The sequence below is a fragment of the Tachypleus tridentatus genome, chromosome 8, assembly GCF_004210375.1.
Source record: "Tachypleus tridentatus isolate NWPU-2018 chromosome 8, ASM421037v1, whole genome shotgun sequence".
NCBI classification, from domain to species: domain Eukaryota; kingdom Metazoa; phylum Arthropoda; class Merostomata; order Xiphosura; family Limulidae; genus Tachypleus; species Tachypleus tridentatus.
The window spans coordinates 29,742,307-29,759,305 of record NC_134832.1 but is presented as its reverse complement, the minus strand read 5'-3'; the positions used below and the strand labels follow the sequence as shown (position 1 = coordinate 29,759,305).

General features: G+C 36.8%; 1 protein-coding gene across 6 annotated transcripts in view; it reads left to right on the top strand.

Annotated features, from left to right (window-relative positions):
* The window catches only part of mahj (LisH and WD40 domain-containing protein mahjong), a 100,080-nt gene that overhangs the window by 77,186 nt on the left and 5,895 nt on the right, over positions 1 to 16,999 (top strand). For 4 of the 6 annotated variants that reach the window (XM_076447945.1, XM_076447948.1, XM_076447947.1 and 1 more), the window contains exons 32-34: positions 4,632 to 4,865; positions 13,235 to 13,328; positions 14,872 to 14,970. In XM_076447945.1, the coding sequence (XP_076304060.1) occupies positions 4,632 to 4,865; positions 13,235 to 13,328; positions 14,872 to 14,970 (427 nt within the window). Of the gene's footprint in view, positions 1 to 4,631; positions 4,866 to 13,234; positions 13,329 to 14,476; positions 14,602 to 14,871; positions 14,971 to 16,999 lie in introns of all 6 variants that reach the window. The other 2 variants (XR_013011990.1, XR_013011991.1) reach the window with 2 other exon arrangements.

Below are 16,999 nucleotides of genomic sequence, written 5' to 3'. Positions count from 1 at the left end.
CAAGGTTTACGTTCTAATCTGAATGATATTAAAACACTGATTGCTTCCTATTATCCTGTATGTCTTTCCTTACAAGAAACATTTCTAAAACCTACTGATAGTCACCATTCGGCAGTTTTCTCTGTACAGAAATGTCAGGCTGTGTGATGGACGAGTACATGGAGGGGTGGCACTATTGGTTGATCAGCATGTGCCCACTCTGTCTTTGTCACTTAGCACACCCTTGGAGGCCATAGCCATCCATATTTCCTTGGGTCATACCATCACTGTTTGTTCTCTCTACCTGTCCCCTGTAGAAACATATGATCAATCAGACCTTGATGCTCTTGTTGAACAGTTGCCGTCTTCCTTTCTAATCCTGGGGGACTTTAATGGACATCATCCCCTCTGGGGAAGTGCTGTTATTGATAGGAGGGGTCACTCTGTAGAGCATATGCTCTCTGATCACAATCTTTCTCTTTTCAATGCTGGTTCTTCCACTTATTTTCACATATCTAGTCAGTCCTTTGCTGCTATTGATCTCTCGGTTTGCTCCCCTTCATTATTCTCCCATTTTTCATGGAGGGTTGACAGTTATCCACTAAGCAGTGATAATTTTTTTATACTTCTGAGAGAGACTGGCCGTGGTCGATGCCACACTACCTGCGTGCCCTGGTGGAAGGTGGATCATGCAGTCTGGTCCACTTTCACTGCTCTCGCAGAACTTGATACTGCCATCGTGAATCAGCCATCAACAGACAACTGTGTGGTAGCAGTAACTGACTGTATTATACAAGCAGCTGCTCAGTGTATTCCTAAAACCTCGACACGTTTTCCACGATATCCTCATCCATGGTGGAATCCTGCTTGCCACTTGGCACAGAAGGCTCAAAAACAGGCCTGGGATACTTTCCGTAGATATCCCACACTTCCGAACCACATCGCTTTTCAATGGGTCCGTGCACATGCTAGGTGGGTAAGACGTCAAAGCCAGAAGGAATCTTGGATTAAGTTCACAACTAGCATATCTTCTACCAACAGTTCCAAGGTCATATGGGACAAGATTTGACAGGTCAGTGGACACTACAATTCTGTCCCCTTTGATCTTACTCTCTGATGGCCAAGAGGTAGCTGATGTTTGGAGCATTGCCGATATTCTAGGTGAAAGCTTTTGCCGGGTATCTAGCACTTCTGCTTGTTCTTCCACCTTCTTGGCCATCAAGACTCGGGCAGAGCATTCACCTCTTTCCTTTCGAACTGACTGTCTCTTTGACTATAATTGTCGCTTTACACTGGTGGAACTGAAAATGGCCCGTCATTGGTCTGGCTCTATGTTGACGACTTTCACATCTTGTGTCAGTCATCAAACATGAGATATATTGAGCGGCAACTACAAACTGCCCTCAGTTGTGTACTGAAGTAGACTACGGGGAACAGCTTTAATTTTTCTCTCTCTAAAACCGTTTGCATGCACTTCTGCTGCCAACGGGGTATTCACCCTGATTCTGAACTCTGTATTGGTGAAGTTTTGCTGCCAGTGATCCCTGAGACCAAGTTCTTGGGGCTTATCTTTGATCGTAAGGTGACCTTTATACCACACTTAAAGCATCTACGGGTCAAATGCACGAGGGCACTGAACATCCTCCGTATACTCTCTACCTCCAGTTGGGGAGCGGATCGATGTTCTATGTTAAAGATATATCGTGCTCTTATTCGATCGAAACTTGATTATGGATCACTGGTCTATGACTCTGCCAGGACCACGGCCTTAAAGAGATGCTGGACCCCATTCATCATCAAGGACTTCGACTCTGCACTGGGGCTTTCCGCACCTCCCCAGTTTAAAGCTTATACTTAGAATCTGATGAACCTTTTCTGCACCTTTGCCGTTTGCAACTGTCTTTACTATATTCATCAAAACTTTGTTCCTTACCAAAGCATCCCACCTGGCGATGCATTTTCCTTCCTCAGTGGGCCATACTTTTTCAGAACAGAAGATCTGCCATTGCTCCTTTTGGCCTTCTCATCCAGGCGCAATTGGATGAATTGGGTCTATCCTTGGATAACATTGCAGTATGCACTGGTCAGCCCATCCCACCATGGCTTATTACAGTCCCCAAATGTGACCTTTCTTTGAGTCATCTGAAAAAGGCAGATACTCCCAATTGAAAGTACTGTCTTTTATTTACTGAACATCTTTCAAACAATCATTGCATTCCAATTTATACAGATGGTTCCAAATCAGGTGACTCTGTGGGCTCTGCCATGGTTTGTTGCAGTTCAGTGGTTGAGCGTAGAATTCTGTGTCCACTGCTGAACTGTATGCCATATCTCTTGCCCTGGATCATATTGAAGCTGAGCAGTACTGCAACTGCACTATTTATACTAACTCGCTTAGTTCTCTACTGGCTCTGGAATCATTTCACGTTGGCTCACACCCTGTTCTCGCTGATATTCAAAATCGATTGGCCCATTTCTTATTAACATTTGCTTCTATCCAGTTTTTCTGGATACCAGGCCATGTTGGTATTCGCGGGAACGAGCTTGCAGACACGGCAGCTAAATCTATTTGCTCTGGCACTATCACCACTGTGCCTATTTCGTACATGGACTATGGTCCTGTATTCAAGGCTCGGCTCCATGCTAGCTGACAGTCCATTTGGAGTGTGCAATGTGACAACAAGCATTTTCAAATAAAACGCTATATTGGGCTTTGGCCGTCTAGCGTCAGTAAGGTTCAGAAGGAGGAAGTTGTTCTAACTAGACTACGCACTGGTCACAGTTTTTTAACTCATCATTTTCTTTTATCTGGAACTGTTCCACCAGTGTGTAGTTTGTGTAACGCTCAAATCACTGTAAGCCACATTTTATTTTCTTGCCATCATTACGACTTTCAACGACGGCACTATTTTAAACATGTTTTGTCCCAGGGTTTGTCCAAAACATTGGACAGTGTTATTAGTGATGGTGACACTGTCCACCTTGATAAAGTTTTTAATTTTTTTAATGGCCATTAATCTTTTTAATCTCATTTAAATGTTGGATATTTATTCATTACACCTTTTTAATTGTGGTTCCCTTTTCAGAGTTTCAATCTCTCTAGTTCAATTTGAAATTGGAAAATGGCCAGAACATTAAATAACTTAACACCAGGGCTGGAAAGGCCAACTTCAGGTGACTAACGTTGCTGTTTGAACTATCCGTTTGAAATACCCGTTAGTCGTCCTGGCAAGTTATTATTACAGTTTTTCTGCATGTCTTTTAACACTTTTATTTACTTTACCTTTTGGTACTGGCCATAATGACACATAACTCAGAACCAGGACTGGAAAGACCAACTTCAGGTGACTGACGGTTGTTCTTGTACTTACCTGTTAGTCTTCCTGGTGGGTTATGATCATTACCATTCTGCTACAGGAAGTCCTTTACAACTTTGTAGACTGGACGTCAACATTGGTTTTATGCCATTTTATGTTTTTAATTGCTGTTTTGTTTTTACCTTCATTTCCTTTTGCGAATTTTACTACATTTAGTTTATTTTTACTTTTTTACCAGACATTTGACTAATTATTATTATGATTTTGCTATATGTCTTTTAAAACTTTTATTATTTTACCTTTTGATAATGGTTGTCATGACACATAACCCAGAACCAGGACTGGAAAGGCCAACTTCAGGTGACTGACGGTAGTTCTTGTACTTACCTGTTAGTCTTCCTAGCGGGTTATGATCATTACCATTATGCTAGAGAAAGTCCTTTACAACTTCTCTTACTCTGCTTTCTCTGTTAACATTGTAGACTAGATGTCAACATTGGTTTTATGCTTTTTCTGTTTTTTAATGATGTTTTGTTTTACATTCATTTCCTTTTATGTATTTTACTACATTTAATTTATTTTTACCGGACGTTTGGCGCAGATAGCCTGGCTGCTTTGTGCCATAAAACACTAAATCAATCAATCAGTCAATCCAGTATGGCTAGACATCAAGCCATATTGCTAATTAGTTGGCTGCTGGCACAAGTAAAGAATATTTGACCATCCTAGAAACACTTAGGTCAACTTCATGATAAGATCTTTCATATATTTCAAAATAAGAATCATATTCTTGTAATTTGCAGATGAGCCAAATGCCTAATTGTAAATGACTTAGTGAAATCATTGCATTAAGCTTAATGTTTTATGGCTTTACATCATTAATACTCTATATAGAAGATACCTATGTTGGGTTAATTCCAAAAATCTCCAAACTTATCTCCACTTTGCTTGCTATTTTTATTGGAGATTGTTATTCACACAAAACCAATGGCTCATCTTGTTTTCTAAATTTCTGATGACAAATAACTTATTCTTGCAAAAGATTAGACCTCAAAAGTTTGGGTGTTGGTAAGGAACAGTTATCAGGCTATGACATACAGGAAATATTTATCATTTAATTTTATCACCATAAATCATACCTTAAAATATTTCAGAGTTACAAAAGTACTCTGAACAGCTTATTATGATACTAATAATAAAGCTCCCCCAATATTAAAGAAAGAAAAAAGACAATTCCAACTATGTAACTGTTTGTTTTTTAGAGATCATGAAAGTAGAATAGTTTAATTACCAACTTGACATTCATATTTGCCCAATATTTATTTTGGTTTTCAGATATATGACTTAGCAACTGGACAGCTTCTTCAGACATTACGAGATCCTGACCTTTCCAACAACTACACCAAAAACAGAGCAACATTTGACCCTACGGATGAATTGGTTCTTTCAGATGGTGTGTTGTGGGACGTAAGAGGCGGCAGTGTGATTCACAAGTTTGACAAATTTAACTCTCATATTAATGGTGTCTTCCATCCTAATGGACTAGAAATTATTTCTAACTCTGAGATTGTATCCTTTTTTGAAAATGTTTTTCTGCTCTTTTTTTTTGTGTTTTGATATTATTTGACACTTTATAGTTTGGTAATTTATTGTAGTTATGAAGTCACGTGTTATCTGAGACGTAATATCTTCTAAATACTGGAAGAATGTTATTAGACATCTTAAAATAGTATAATACAGATATTGAGAATATTTTATATGAAAACAGTTTTGGAGCCTTACTATATTGTTTACAATCCATGTTACCACATCCAGTAATGTTCTGTTTGACAACTGTGCATCTTAACAGTAGCCCTGAAGCTTAAATTCTGTTGAGAAAAATGTCATCATAAGGCTGTCATGACATTTCTCCATAAAAGTATTTCCATAATCTTTAGTTCATCAAACATTTCAAGATAATGTACCCTTCTCCAGGTGGATTCCGTACTTGGTTGGGGGACTTCCCAGAGAAGGTTGTGCACTTTCAGTTTACCTCCTCTGGGATCTAAACATCCACCCACATGTGATAACCTGTGAAATGGAGGAGAGGATCCTGGTGGTTGAAAGGTCCAACTCCAACACACCACTTTGGCCTTGTTCTTGTAGATGAGCAACCATGGGGTGGCCCCATGATCAATTGGCTGGTCCACTTAGGCAAGGGCCAACCAAAGCACCAGTGTTGGACATCCTTAACAGATGTTATGGACATGGTATCTGATGCTGGTGTTTAAGTATAGTGCTCAGGTAACCCTGGCATTGCTGCAGTGTCCTTTTTTGGCATTGTAGTGGACTGCCTTGTCGGGCTCCATAGTGGGTGGGTTAGTGGGCACTGAAATATAGCACCTTTAATGCAGATGCCCTAATTTATGAAAAAATAAATAAAAATGAAAAACAAATTACTGGAAAACAACCACGCATGGAAGACTCTGTACCTCGATTTCTAATTATCCATTCCTTATGCAAGAAATCCTTAGAGCAGATGTTCCCTTTTTCTGTTCAAAAGGGATTGGAGGGGCTTGCTGGCTCATCTGAGTCAGTAAAGAAGTTGTGCTCTGGAGATATTTTAATGGAAACTTCTTCATCACAACATACCAAGCTCCTCTTGAAGGCTATTGTGGATTTACCAATCGAGGTTACACCCTATGTAATTTTGAATTCTTCAAGAGGAGTTATAATTGAGAGGGATTTGAAGGACATTCCTGAGTCAGAGATCTTTGCTGGTTTCTCCAGTCAAGGCGTTTCTGCAGTGTACCAAATATCCACTTGCAAAGACAGAATTAAGTTGCCTGCTAATATTCTGTTATTGATGTTTACATCACCATGTTTTCCTGCCACAGTCAAAGCAGGTTATTTGAACTGTAAGGTACAGCCTTACTCTGTTTCTTGCCTTAAATGAGTGGAGGAGAAAGAGGAGCAAAGCTTGAAGACTGTAAATAATATTTCCTACCCAGAGGCTTGGAAATTATTATCCCTCCCAAATCCATTTCAGACATGCTGCTGCACTTTGTTCCACTGCCACAGTGGGAGTGCAGACAGACCTCTCTGTTCCTCCAGCAGAGTACTTTGTAACACATATGAAGAATCTTTTGTCCTACATGATTAAAAGAGTTGACAAATTTACTTCTACTTCCATCTACAGTTATGACAGAAAGTGTTCGTACCCCTGCGTCTCGAGTATTCTTTTGCTTGTAACTTAAAAAAGTAGTATGATTAGGCTAATAGAAGTATAATATATTATAAATATTATACTAACACACATCTACATAAATTTTTATGTAAATTGAACGACAATTAAACTGTTTATAAACAAATAACCAAACATAGGAGGGGCAGAAAATGTTCATGGGTCTGTAGCCTTTCAGGTGAATTACTTGGCGCAATCTCTCCTCATAGCCCTCCATGATCGTTTCACAGTACTCGACTGGTATTTTCTTCCATTCTTCTTTACAGAAGGCCTCCAACTCTTTGGAAGTTTTTCAGATGACGCTGATGAACCCTGGTCTTCAAACTCATGCCAAACGATTTCAATCGGGTGAATGGCCACTCCAGAGCGCTTATATGGTTCCTCTGCAGAACGCTTATATGGTTCCTCTGCAACCAGAATTGCACATATTTTGATATGTGTTTAGGGTCATTGTCGTGCTGGAAGATCCAACGATGCCCAAGTCGCAAGTTCCAAGCATCATTCTTGATATTAGTGCCTAGGATATCAACGTAGTCTACTATTTCCAAGATTTTGTTGATGCGGTGAAGGCTGCCTTTGCCAGAAGAGGTGAAGGAACCTCATAGCATGATCAAGCCACCTTCGTGTTTAACTGTAGGGATGGTGTTCTTTGGAAGATTTCATTCCCCCTTCTTATGGAAAATATAGCGAACATCATTGTGGCCAAAAAAATCGATTTTAGTCTCTTCTGACCAAAGAATACTCTTCCAATAGGTAAAGGGTTTATCTACATGCTTTCTTGCATACCTCAATCGTGCTTCTAAATGAACAGGCTTTAAATATAGACTTCTACGATGCCGGCATGCTTTAAACCCAGAAGAGTGTAACATGTGCGTAACTGTAGAGGTGCTTACTTGAACCTCAGTATCCCTTACCAGTTCTTGTATGTCTTTACGTGTTAAACGAGGGCTCCTATTAACTTCTCTGAGAACCTTTTTCTTGGTTCTCTCTGGAATTTTGGTGGGGCATCTGGAACGAGGGAGGTTAGCAGTTGATCCTGTAAGCTTAAACTTGGCAATTATGCTTTGAACAGTAGATTTTGGCACATTAAGTTGTGTAGCAATACTGGAAAGAGACACACAAGACTTGTATTTTACAATGATTCGTTTTTTTTAATTCACTGGACAGTTTCCTGTTCGCCATGATGACCAAGCAGATAATGACAGATGCAGTGCTAAATTGCCAGAAGTACATTTTTTGCTGGCTAAATTCCAATAATTATGAACCCAGTGTCTAGTTCTGGAATGGTATAATGTAGTTTATAAGCCAAACTAAACAAATTTTTTATGGGAATATCAGTTTTTTCACATGTTCTGAAATGTACAAACACTTTCTGCTCCTATTTTTGGTTATTTGTTTATAAAAAGTTTATTTGTCTTTTAATTTACATAAAAATTTATGTAGATGTGTACTAGTATAATATTTATAATATATTTTACTTATATTATCCTAATGTTGATACTTTTTAAGTTATGAGCAAAACGCTACTCGGGACGCAGGGGTATGAACACTTTCTGTTGTAACTGTATGTCCCTGCTGCTCCTTCCAGTGACTACCTCATTCCACTTTCTCTGGCTTCTAGTTTGGGTGTTTCTTCAGTTCTCTCCTCTTTTGTAGACCTGAGAAGTAAAACAACCATTCATTTATGTCTTCAGTTGCTCAGAGACCTACTCCACCCAAGGCAGGATCCATGGAGGTTGATAGACCTTCATCCAATAAAGAAAAAAAACATGGCTGAAAACAGAAGGGTCCCCTGCCATGTTCCCATCTATATAAATAAAAGTGGCCATTCTTATCTATTGGAACTGTTAGGGTTTTCATTCAAATATAGATGACATTAAGGATTTGATTGATTCTTACCCTCTTGGGTGTGTCTCCTTATGCGAAACATTTCTGTAACTGCTAGTACAAGTGCCTTTCAGCAATTTTCTTTGTACAGAAATGATAGGTTGTGTGATGGAAGACTGCTTAGTGGGGAGGCACTGCTGGTTCATCAGCATGTACCCACCCTGTCTTTGCCTCTTGGAGGTTATAAACATCTGTGCTTCCTTGGATTGTACCATCACTATTTGCTCTTTCCACCTGACTTCTGAAGTGACCTTGATGCCCTCTTGGAGGAGTTACAATCTCACTTTTTAACCCTGGGGGATTTTAATGGACATAATCCCCTCTGGGATGGGGCTGATATTGATGGGAGGAGTAATTTCATAGAACATACAATCTTGGATCATAACCTGTATCTGTTCAGTACTGGTTATTATACTTTTTTTTGTGCAACTGGTTAGTCTTTTACTGTTATTAATCTCTCTATTTGCATTCCTTCAGTTTTCTCTTACTTTTCTTGAAGGGTTCACAGTAACCTGCAGGGCAGTGATAATTTTTCTATCATTTTGCGAGAGACTGGCCATTGTTGATGCTGCCTGATCCATGTGCTTTCATGGAAGTTGGACCAGGCCAACTGGTTTTCTTTCACTGCTCTGTCAAAACTTGATCTGTAAGCCATTAATAGATGACTGCATGTCAGCAGTGACTGACTGTATTATCTAGGCAGTTGCTCAGTGTATTTCTAAAACCTTGACACATTTCCCACAGTATCCTTGTCTTTTGTGGAATTCTGCCTTCCTGCCAGATGGCAAGGATAGCTTAAATATGGGTTTGAGATACTTTTTGTAGGTATTCCACACATTTATACTGCATTGCATTTCAGCAGGCCCATGCACATACTTGGCAAGTCAGATGTCAAAGCCAGAAGGAATCTTGGATTAAGTATGCCTTTAGCATCTCTTTTAACACCAGTTTCAAAGTCATATAGGATGAGATTCGAAAGGTTAGTGGACAGTATATTTTCACCCACCTTTCAGTCTTGCTCTTTGATGGTCAGGAAGTTGTTGGTGCCCAGAGCATTGCCAATACTCTCAATGAAAGCTTTTGTTGTGCATCTAGCACTTCTATATATATGTAAAAATGCTGATATGGATTGAGAAAATTCTATGTAAAGGAGCGAAGAACATTGTTCACTCCTCTACACACAGAATTTTCTCAACCCATACCAGCCGTTTTTACATATATTTTTTCTCTACAAGTGGGTTTTCTCGTCATCATAGATCTAGCACTTCTGTTTCATCTGCCACCTTCTTAGCCATCAAGACAGAGGCAGAGCTATCACCCCCTGATCAGCCCTATGGCTATTATCACACCTTTATGCTGGTGGAACTCAAGCTTGCTGTTCATCTGTCTGGCATTTCATCTGTCAGATCTGATAATATTCATTATGAGATGCTGCACCACCTCTTTTTCTTCTTCTTTTGCTATTCTTCTGGTTGTTTTTAACCAGAGCTGGTAGGAGGATGTTTTTCCTGTTGCTTGGCACCATGCTATTGTACTCCCTTTTCTGAAGCCTGGGAAGGATCCCAAGATTCCTTCAAACTACCATCCAGTTGCTTTGATGAGCTGTCTCTGTGAGATCTTAGAGAGGATGGTTAATGCTTGCCTTGTTTGGTTCCTTGAGTCAAACAACTTCCTCTCACCCACTCCGTGTGGGTTCTGATGATAGAGCTCCACCATGGATCGCCTGATTCGACTTGAAATATTTTTTTGACCCTGAGAAAGCTTATGGTACAACATGAAGGTTTGGCATCTTGAAAGACCTTTACTCATACGGGTTGTATGACCATTTACCCCTTTATATTAAAACATTTTTTTTAATGAACCGATGATTTTAAGTCTGTGTGTGTTCAACACTTTTCTGCTTATTCCTACAGGAACTTAGAATCTCTCAGGGCTGTGTCTTGAGTGTTACACTTTTCATTATAAAGATTAATGCCATCAGTGGACAATTCTTCCCTACAGTTGCAAATGGTCTCTATGTCAATGACTTCCACATTTCGTGCCATTCATCAAGCATAATGTTTATTGAACGGCAACTAGAGATTGCCTTCAATTGGTTTCTGAAATGGACCATAACAAATGGTTTTACCTTTTCTTGCTCCAAAACTGTTTGCATACACTTTTGCTGCCAATGGGGTATCCACCCAGATTCTAAGCCCCCTCTCAGAGAAATTGTGCTTTCCATGGTCCCTGAGGCAAAATTCTTGAGGCTTATTTTTAACCGTAAGCTGGCCTTTATTTCACTCATCTCTCAGATGTCCTCTCTTTCATCTTTTCAGGAGCAGATTGATGTTTTATGCTAAAAATCTGTCTTGCCCTTATCGATCAGTATTGGACTATGGCTCTGCACAGAGCCCTTCTGCATTTTTTCAGTCCTGAGTTCGTGCACTCAGTCTCATGAACCTCCTTTATACCTTTGCTGTTTGCAACTGTCTTAACTTTATGCCTTAAAACTTCAATCCTTACCACAGCATCACACCTGGGTTGTGTTTTCCTTCCTCAGTGGTCCTTACTTTTTTTCAGAATAGTTGGTCTGCCATTGTTCGTTTTGAGCTTCATATCCAAGTGCAGTTGTATGAATTGGGTCTGCCCTTGGATAACATATCTGTATCCACTGATCAGCCCATCCCATCATGGCTAATTACCATCCCCACCAGATGTGACCTTTTTTTGAGTCATCTGAAGAAAACATATACACTTGATTGGAAGTATCGCCTTCTGTTTGCTGAACAGTTGTGCAAATAAACACTAAACAACCAATCAATAAACCACTTTAGGTTTAACTTTTTAAAAAATTACAAACCCAGCTCTAACATTTAAAAAAAAAAGATAAAAATTTCTTATTTTTGAAAGTTATGCATTAATGTGAAGGATGTTTTTTTTTTCTGGCATAATTGAATAATATGTGATACCAATTTTGTCAGTTTTAAGTGAAAAAAAACAAACTGGCAAGTCTGTGCTAGTAGAAGCAAGGCTGTAAGTGAGTACATACGTATGTGATATATGGAAAGCTACGATAGGGCGTATTACAAATCTTATGATTATTTTATGTACCACTGACATTATTTTCACTTGTGCTACCAGTGGTACATGTAAAACAGTTTGAGAATCCTTTCACTAGTTTATGATGGTGATGGTTTCTCAGCATCTGACTCAAAAGTCCGATTGTACTGAAATTTATAGGTACTGCATCTTGTGACTTGAGTGTTATGTTTTTTTATGAAGTAGCATGAATACCCATTTCATTCTTCGGGTGCTTGATGTATGTGATGGTTGAATGGACATATCATGGAAGCAACTTGTGTATACATAGCTTGTCTTACTCTTGCTGTTGAAGATTCTTCTTGATTATGTTGCATACTATCATATGATATATGTGTACATTTTTTTCTGCTGATCATTGTGGACATATGGATTTTTCACTTGTTATAAGAAGCCACACTTTGCTTAACATGGCTGGGGTATGACTTGTTTACAGGTTTTTTCCTGGATGGTCCTAATAAACAAGGTTGATCCATATTACTTTTTTCCTATTCCATTAAGTATATGAGATATTCCTATCTTTGAAATTCTAATCCCTGATTTTAATACATTATGAACTAAGTGTAAGAATATTTTTTGTTAGAACAGGCTCTTGTCTATCATTACCCAAAACAGTAATTTCCTGATGGCATAACATTATGAACAAATTGCCAAACAATATTAAATTATAGTTTTGATACTTTCTGTACCATCATAACTTAATATGGGATGTGGATGTTGTGTGACTTATTGATTTGTATATTCAAAATTGTTTTAATACAGCAAAGTCAACACTGTTGGACATTTGTTTTATTGTCATTTTCAGACATTTTATTTTTTCATTAAGTAAATCTTAAGAAGTGTAAATATCATATTCTATAGAAAATTGTTTTTTTTAGACTTAAATCCCCTTACTAAATGTGCTTGCTCTTTCAGGTATGAGAGCATTATAATATTATGGTCAATTTCACTATTAATTTGTAAAGAGTAGCTCAAAAGATGGTTGTGGATGGTGTTAACTGGCTTCCTTCCTTCTGGTTTCTTACTTCTAATTTAGAGATGACTTATGCAGATAGCCCTCAAGTAGCTTTTCATTAAATTCAACAAACAAAAGTGAATGAGAAATTTATCTTGTACTTTTGTTCTAAGAATAACATTATTGAAGAATTTAGTTTAAACTTACAGAAGAATCTTAAACTCTTGAATTTCATATCAATAACTGTGATGTTCAATGTTATTTTATGGATTTAAATCATAGAAGTAAATATAGTCAGTGTGCACCTTGTACAATATAAACATCTTAAAAATAGGTCAGAGCACTATTATTATTTTATGTAACCATGAAATTTATAATTCTCTGATTACTTCTGATTTGACATATTTCTAGCAAAATTATGGAAATGGAAAATAATGTTTCATCACCTTCTGTAAAGAGTCAAAGAAAACGTTTGTTTTGAAACTGTGTTTAGACTGTTTGGTCTTTAGGTAGCCTTAATATAGTTTTAACAGGTATTGATTACATCACTTGTAACTTAAATATCTAAGTGATTTGTTTACCAAGAATAAATTATTTATTGACAGGTTTCAGGTTGAATTGTCACAGTGGTTCAGGCCATTTGGAATACTGATATAAAATATTTTAATTGTTTCTGTTTTTTAGAATTAAACTGATTTAGTTAAATGTTAAATAAGTGCACTTTTATTGCTGTTATAGAATACAAATCACTTATTCCATAAGCAGCATTTCCTTGACTTAACTGTCATCCAGTGGGATTTAAGGACATTCCATTTGCTACATACAGTGCCAGCCTTAGACCAGTGTCAAATAACTTTTAACCATACAGGTGATGTAATATATGGAGGTAAGACTTCTACATTCAACATTTGTTTGCCCTGTAAAGCAAATCCAAATTTAGTTGTCTTTGACTTTTCACATGAACAAATGGAACTTTTTGATACCATGATGTTTGTTGGTGATTTTCACTGATCAAGTTTAAGGATAAATTAGGTTATAATTAATCTACAGGCTGCCTGGAAATTAAATAATGAGTCTGGTCTGCTCTTTCCATTTATGTTGATTACAGGAGGGTTAGTGTCTAAAACATACTGATCAAATTTGCTAAAACAATTCTATACCTGGTTGAAATATCATTTATTAATATACTTATAGTAAATAATGTAATTTCTCCCAAAATGACCATGAACAGAATGATTTATATTATTGAATGTTCTAGATGTACATCAATAACCAAATAAGCTTTTTCTTTTAAGGTGACTTGCTTTTCTTTTAGTCTGTTTTTCCATTTGAAATATTTAAATGGAAACACTTACAACATGATGATTTGGTATGACCAGAACTTTGTCATCTTTTTGAGTTGTAATATGTCATTTTTGTTGTTTTTTCATCATTTTTAAAAACAAGGTTAATGTAGTGTGTCATTCTTCAGAAGATGTGTCCTTTCCCCTGTAGTGTTATTGTTGTAGATATTCCTCAATGGTGATGTTTTAAACAGACTTCATATTAGTGTGGCAGTGCATGGATAGTATTAATCACACTAACATCAATTTAAATGTGCATAGGCTTAATAAGATTTAAACAAACATGGCATATGAAGGAACTTGGAGTAGTTAGGGTTCAACTAAACATGACATTAATATGAAGATGCCTGGAATTGGATAGGGTTCAAACAAATGTGTAAGTAATATGAGAATGCCTTGACTAAATAAGGTTTAAACAAATGTGTGAAGATACTTGGGCTGAACAGTGTTTAAACAACACAATGTTAATGTAAAGATGTCTGGACTGGATATGGTTTAAACAAACAGGATATATGAATACCTATACTGATTATGTTTTAAACAAAATGCAACATTAGTATAAAGATGCTTTATTTGGATAAGGATTCAAATAAATGTAATACAAATGTGAGGATTGTTGAAAAGTGAAATAATAAGTCTAGTCAGAATAAGAATATTACTTTAACCCATTGGCTGCCAATTCTCCGTATAGGGTACAGCCTACTTCCAGCAGTTGAATGCGAGTGTACCATACACTGAGTACAACTTGTAAAATTCCATGTGCATTTAAAGTGGCTGCAGTCAATGGGTTAATGCTGTGAAACACAGGATTGAAACGTAGGTTAAGTTAATGTTTGGTTTTTTTTTGTATTTTTTGTCTGTAATAATTGGTAGGTTTTGTATTGAACTATAACTCACTTTAATAACTTGTTTTGAATTTAAAAAACTTTTAGCTTTTTAGTATGTGTATAATGCTATTGAAATTTGTACTTACTGTGAAATGAATTACTTTATTTTACCATGAGCATGCAGTGTTTGTTTTTGTTATTAAATATATCTGTAACTGTTAGCAATTCCGTATATATGTTTCTGTAATTCAAACAACAGCCATGTTAGAAGAAGAATCGGATATTGACGAGGACCAGATGAAAAGCTCTTTTGGTTCATCTTTTCGAACTTTCAATGGAACAGACTACTCAAGTATTGGTATGTAGAGCAAGTTTGTCTAGAATTACAGATCCTGATTTAATGTAAAGGACAAAAATTAAGTTTTTTTAAATCCATATACCATAAGTAGTACTCCAAACATATAATGGCACTGTGTTACTATAATACAATGAAACATGTTTGAAGTTTTAACCCTTTCAATTTGGATCATGGATGAAAGGCCATGCCATCATGTTCGTTGATTTGCATTCAAATTTTTGTTGAACTGCTATTTCAGGAATTTATATGTGGTGGATGAAAAAGTGCTGCCCCTGTTGAAAATGTTGTTAATTTGTAATAGCTTTTATTAGATAATAGAAAAATATGTAAAACTATACATTTTTAGAATGCACTTGACGAGATCAGTTTAAACACAATCTCAAATCTTAATTTTAACATTGGCTTTCATAAATACCTGAACTTTTCATGATTTTAGTAACATTTTGTCATAAATAGTATTGTGCACCTGCTGTAGTTTCTTGGACCTTATTTCAGTTAGTCTATGATTGACTGTTTAGGATGGATTTGTAATATATTTGACTTCACATTAAGAGAGTGTAAGCTTGTTCCATTAGGATAAAGTATTTTGCCACTGAGGGGGTTAACTTAACCACAAAAAAATCAGCATGAACCTATTCAATTTATTTTAAGGAATTCAGTTTAGAGAACGAAAAACAGCTTACAGCTTCAAACCAAAGAGAATACAGAGGGAGTAAACCTAGCATGATGACAAAACCTTAAGACTTTGTGTGTTGAAACAGTCACAGCAAACCTAGCATGATGACAAAACCTTAAGACTTTGTGTGTTGAAACAGTCACAGCAAACCTAGCATGATGACAAAACCTTAATACTTTGTGTGTTGAAACAGTCACAGCAAACCTAGCATGATGACAAAACCTTAATACTTTGTGTGTTGAAACAGTCACAGCAAACCTAGCATGATGACAAAACCTTTAATACTTTGTGTGTTGAAACAGTCACAGCAAACCTAGCATGATGACAAAACCTTTAATACTTTGTGTGTTGAAACAGTCACAGCAAACCTAGCATGATGACAAAACCTTAATACTTTGTAAACAGTCACAGCAAACCTTGATGACAAACAGTCACAGCAAACCTAGCATGATGACAAAACCTTAATACTTTGTGTGTTGAAACAGTCACAGTAAACCTAGCATGATGACAAAACCTTAATACTTTGTGTGTTGAAACAGTCACAGCAAACCTAGCATGATGACAAAACCTTAATACTTTGTGTGTTGAAACAGTCACAGCAAACCTAGCATGATGACAAAACCTTTAATACTTTGTGTGTTGAAACAGTCACAGCAAACCTAGCATGATGACAAAACCTTTAATACTTTGTGTGTTGAAACAGTCACAGCAAACCTAGCATGATGACAAAACCTTAAGACTTTGTGTGCTGAAACAGTCACTGCCATGCTGACAGTGTTTTGTAAACAAACATATCAGATTAGAAGTGAAGTGAAATTTAGTATTATTCATGTCAATTTCACTTTGATTTATGATGTGAAATTGAAACAATAATACTTGATGTATTTATAAAAATAATCATATTGAAGAGGTGCTTTAAATTAAGATCCAAGTGCTTATGTTTTAAGTTACCAACACAAATACATTAATATACTACTTTAGTAAGTTTAATATTATGAAAATCAATATTTGAAGTGTTAAAAAACTGATGGCCTTCATAGAATAGTGTATAGACATTATGTAAACAAATACTGAGCATCACACTGTCATATGTGACAGTGTGTAAAAATATTGGTGTACATTATTATTATTATATGAAAAACACACTGAACATTACACTGTCCAATGGAACAGTAAGTAGAAATATTGGTATGCATTATTATTGTATAAAAGTACACCGAACATTACAATGTTTTGGTTATAGTAAGAAAAATGTCAGGGTGCTCAACTCCAACAGTGCTCTATCAGTAATGTTGAGAAAACCCACTTGTAGAGAAAAATATATATGTAAAAATGGCTTGTTTGGGTTGAGAA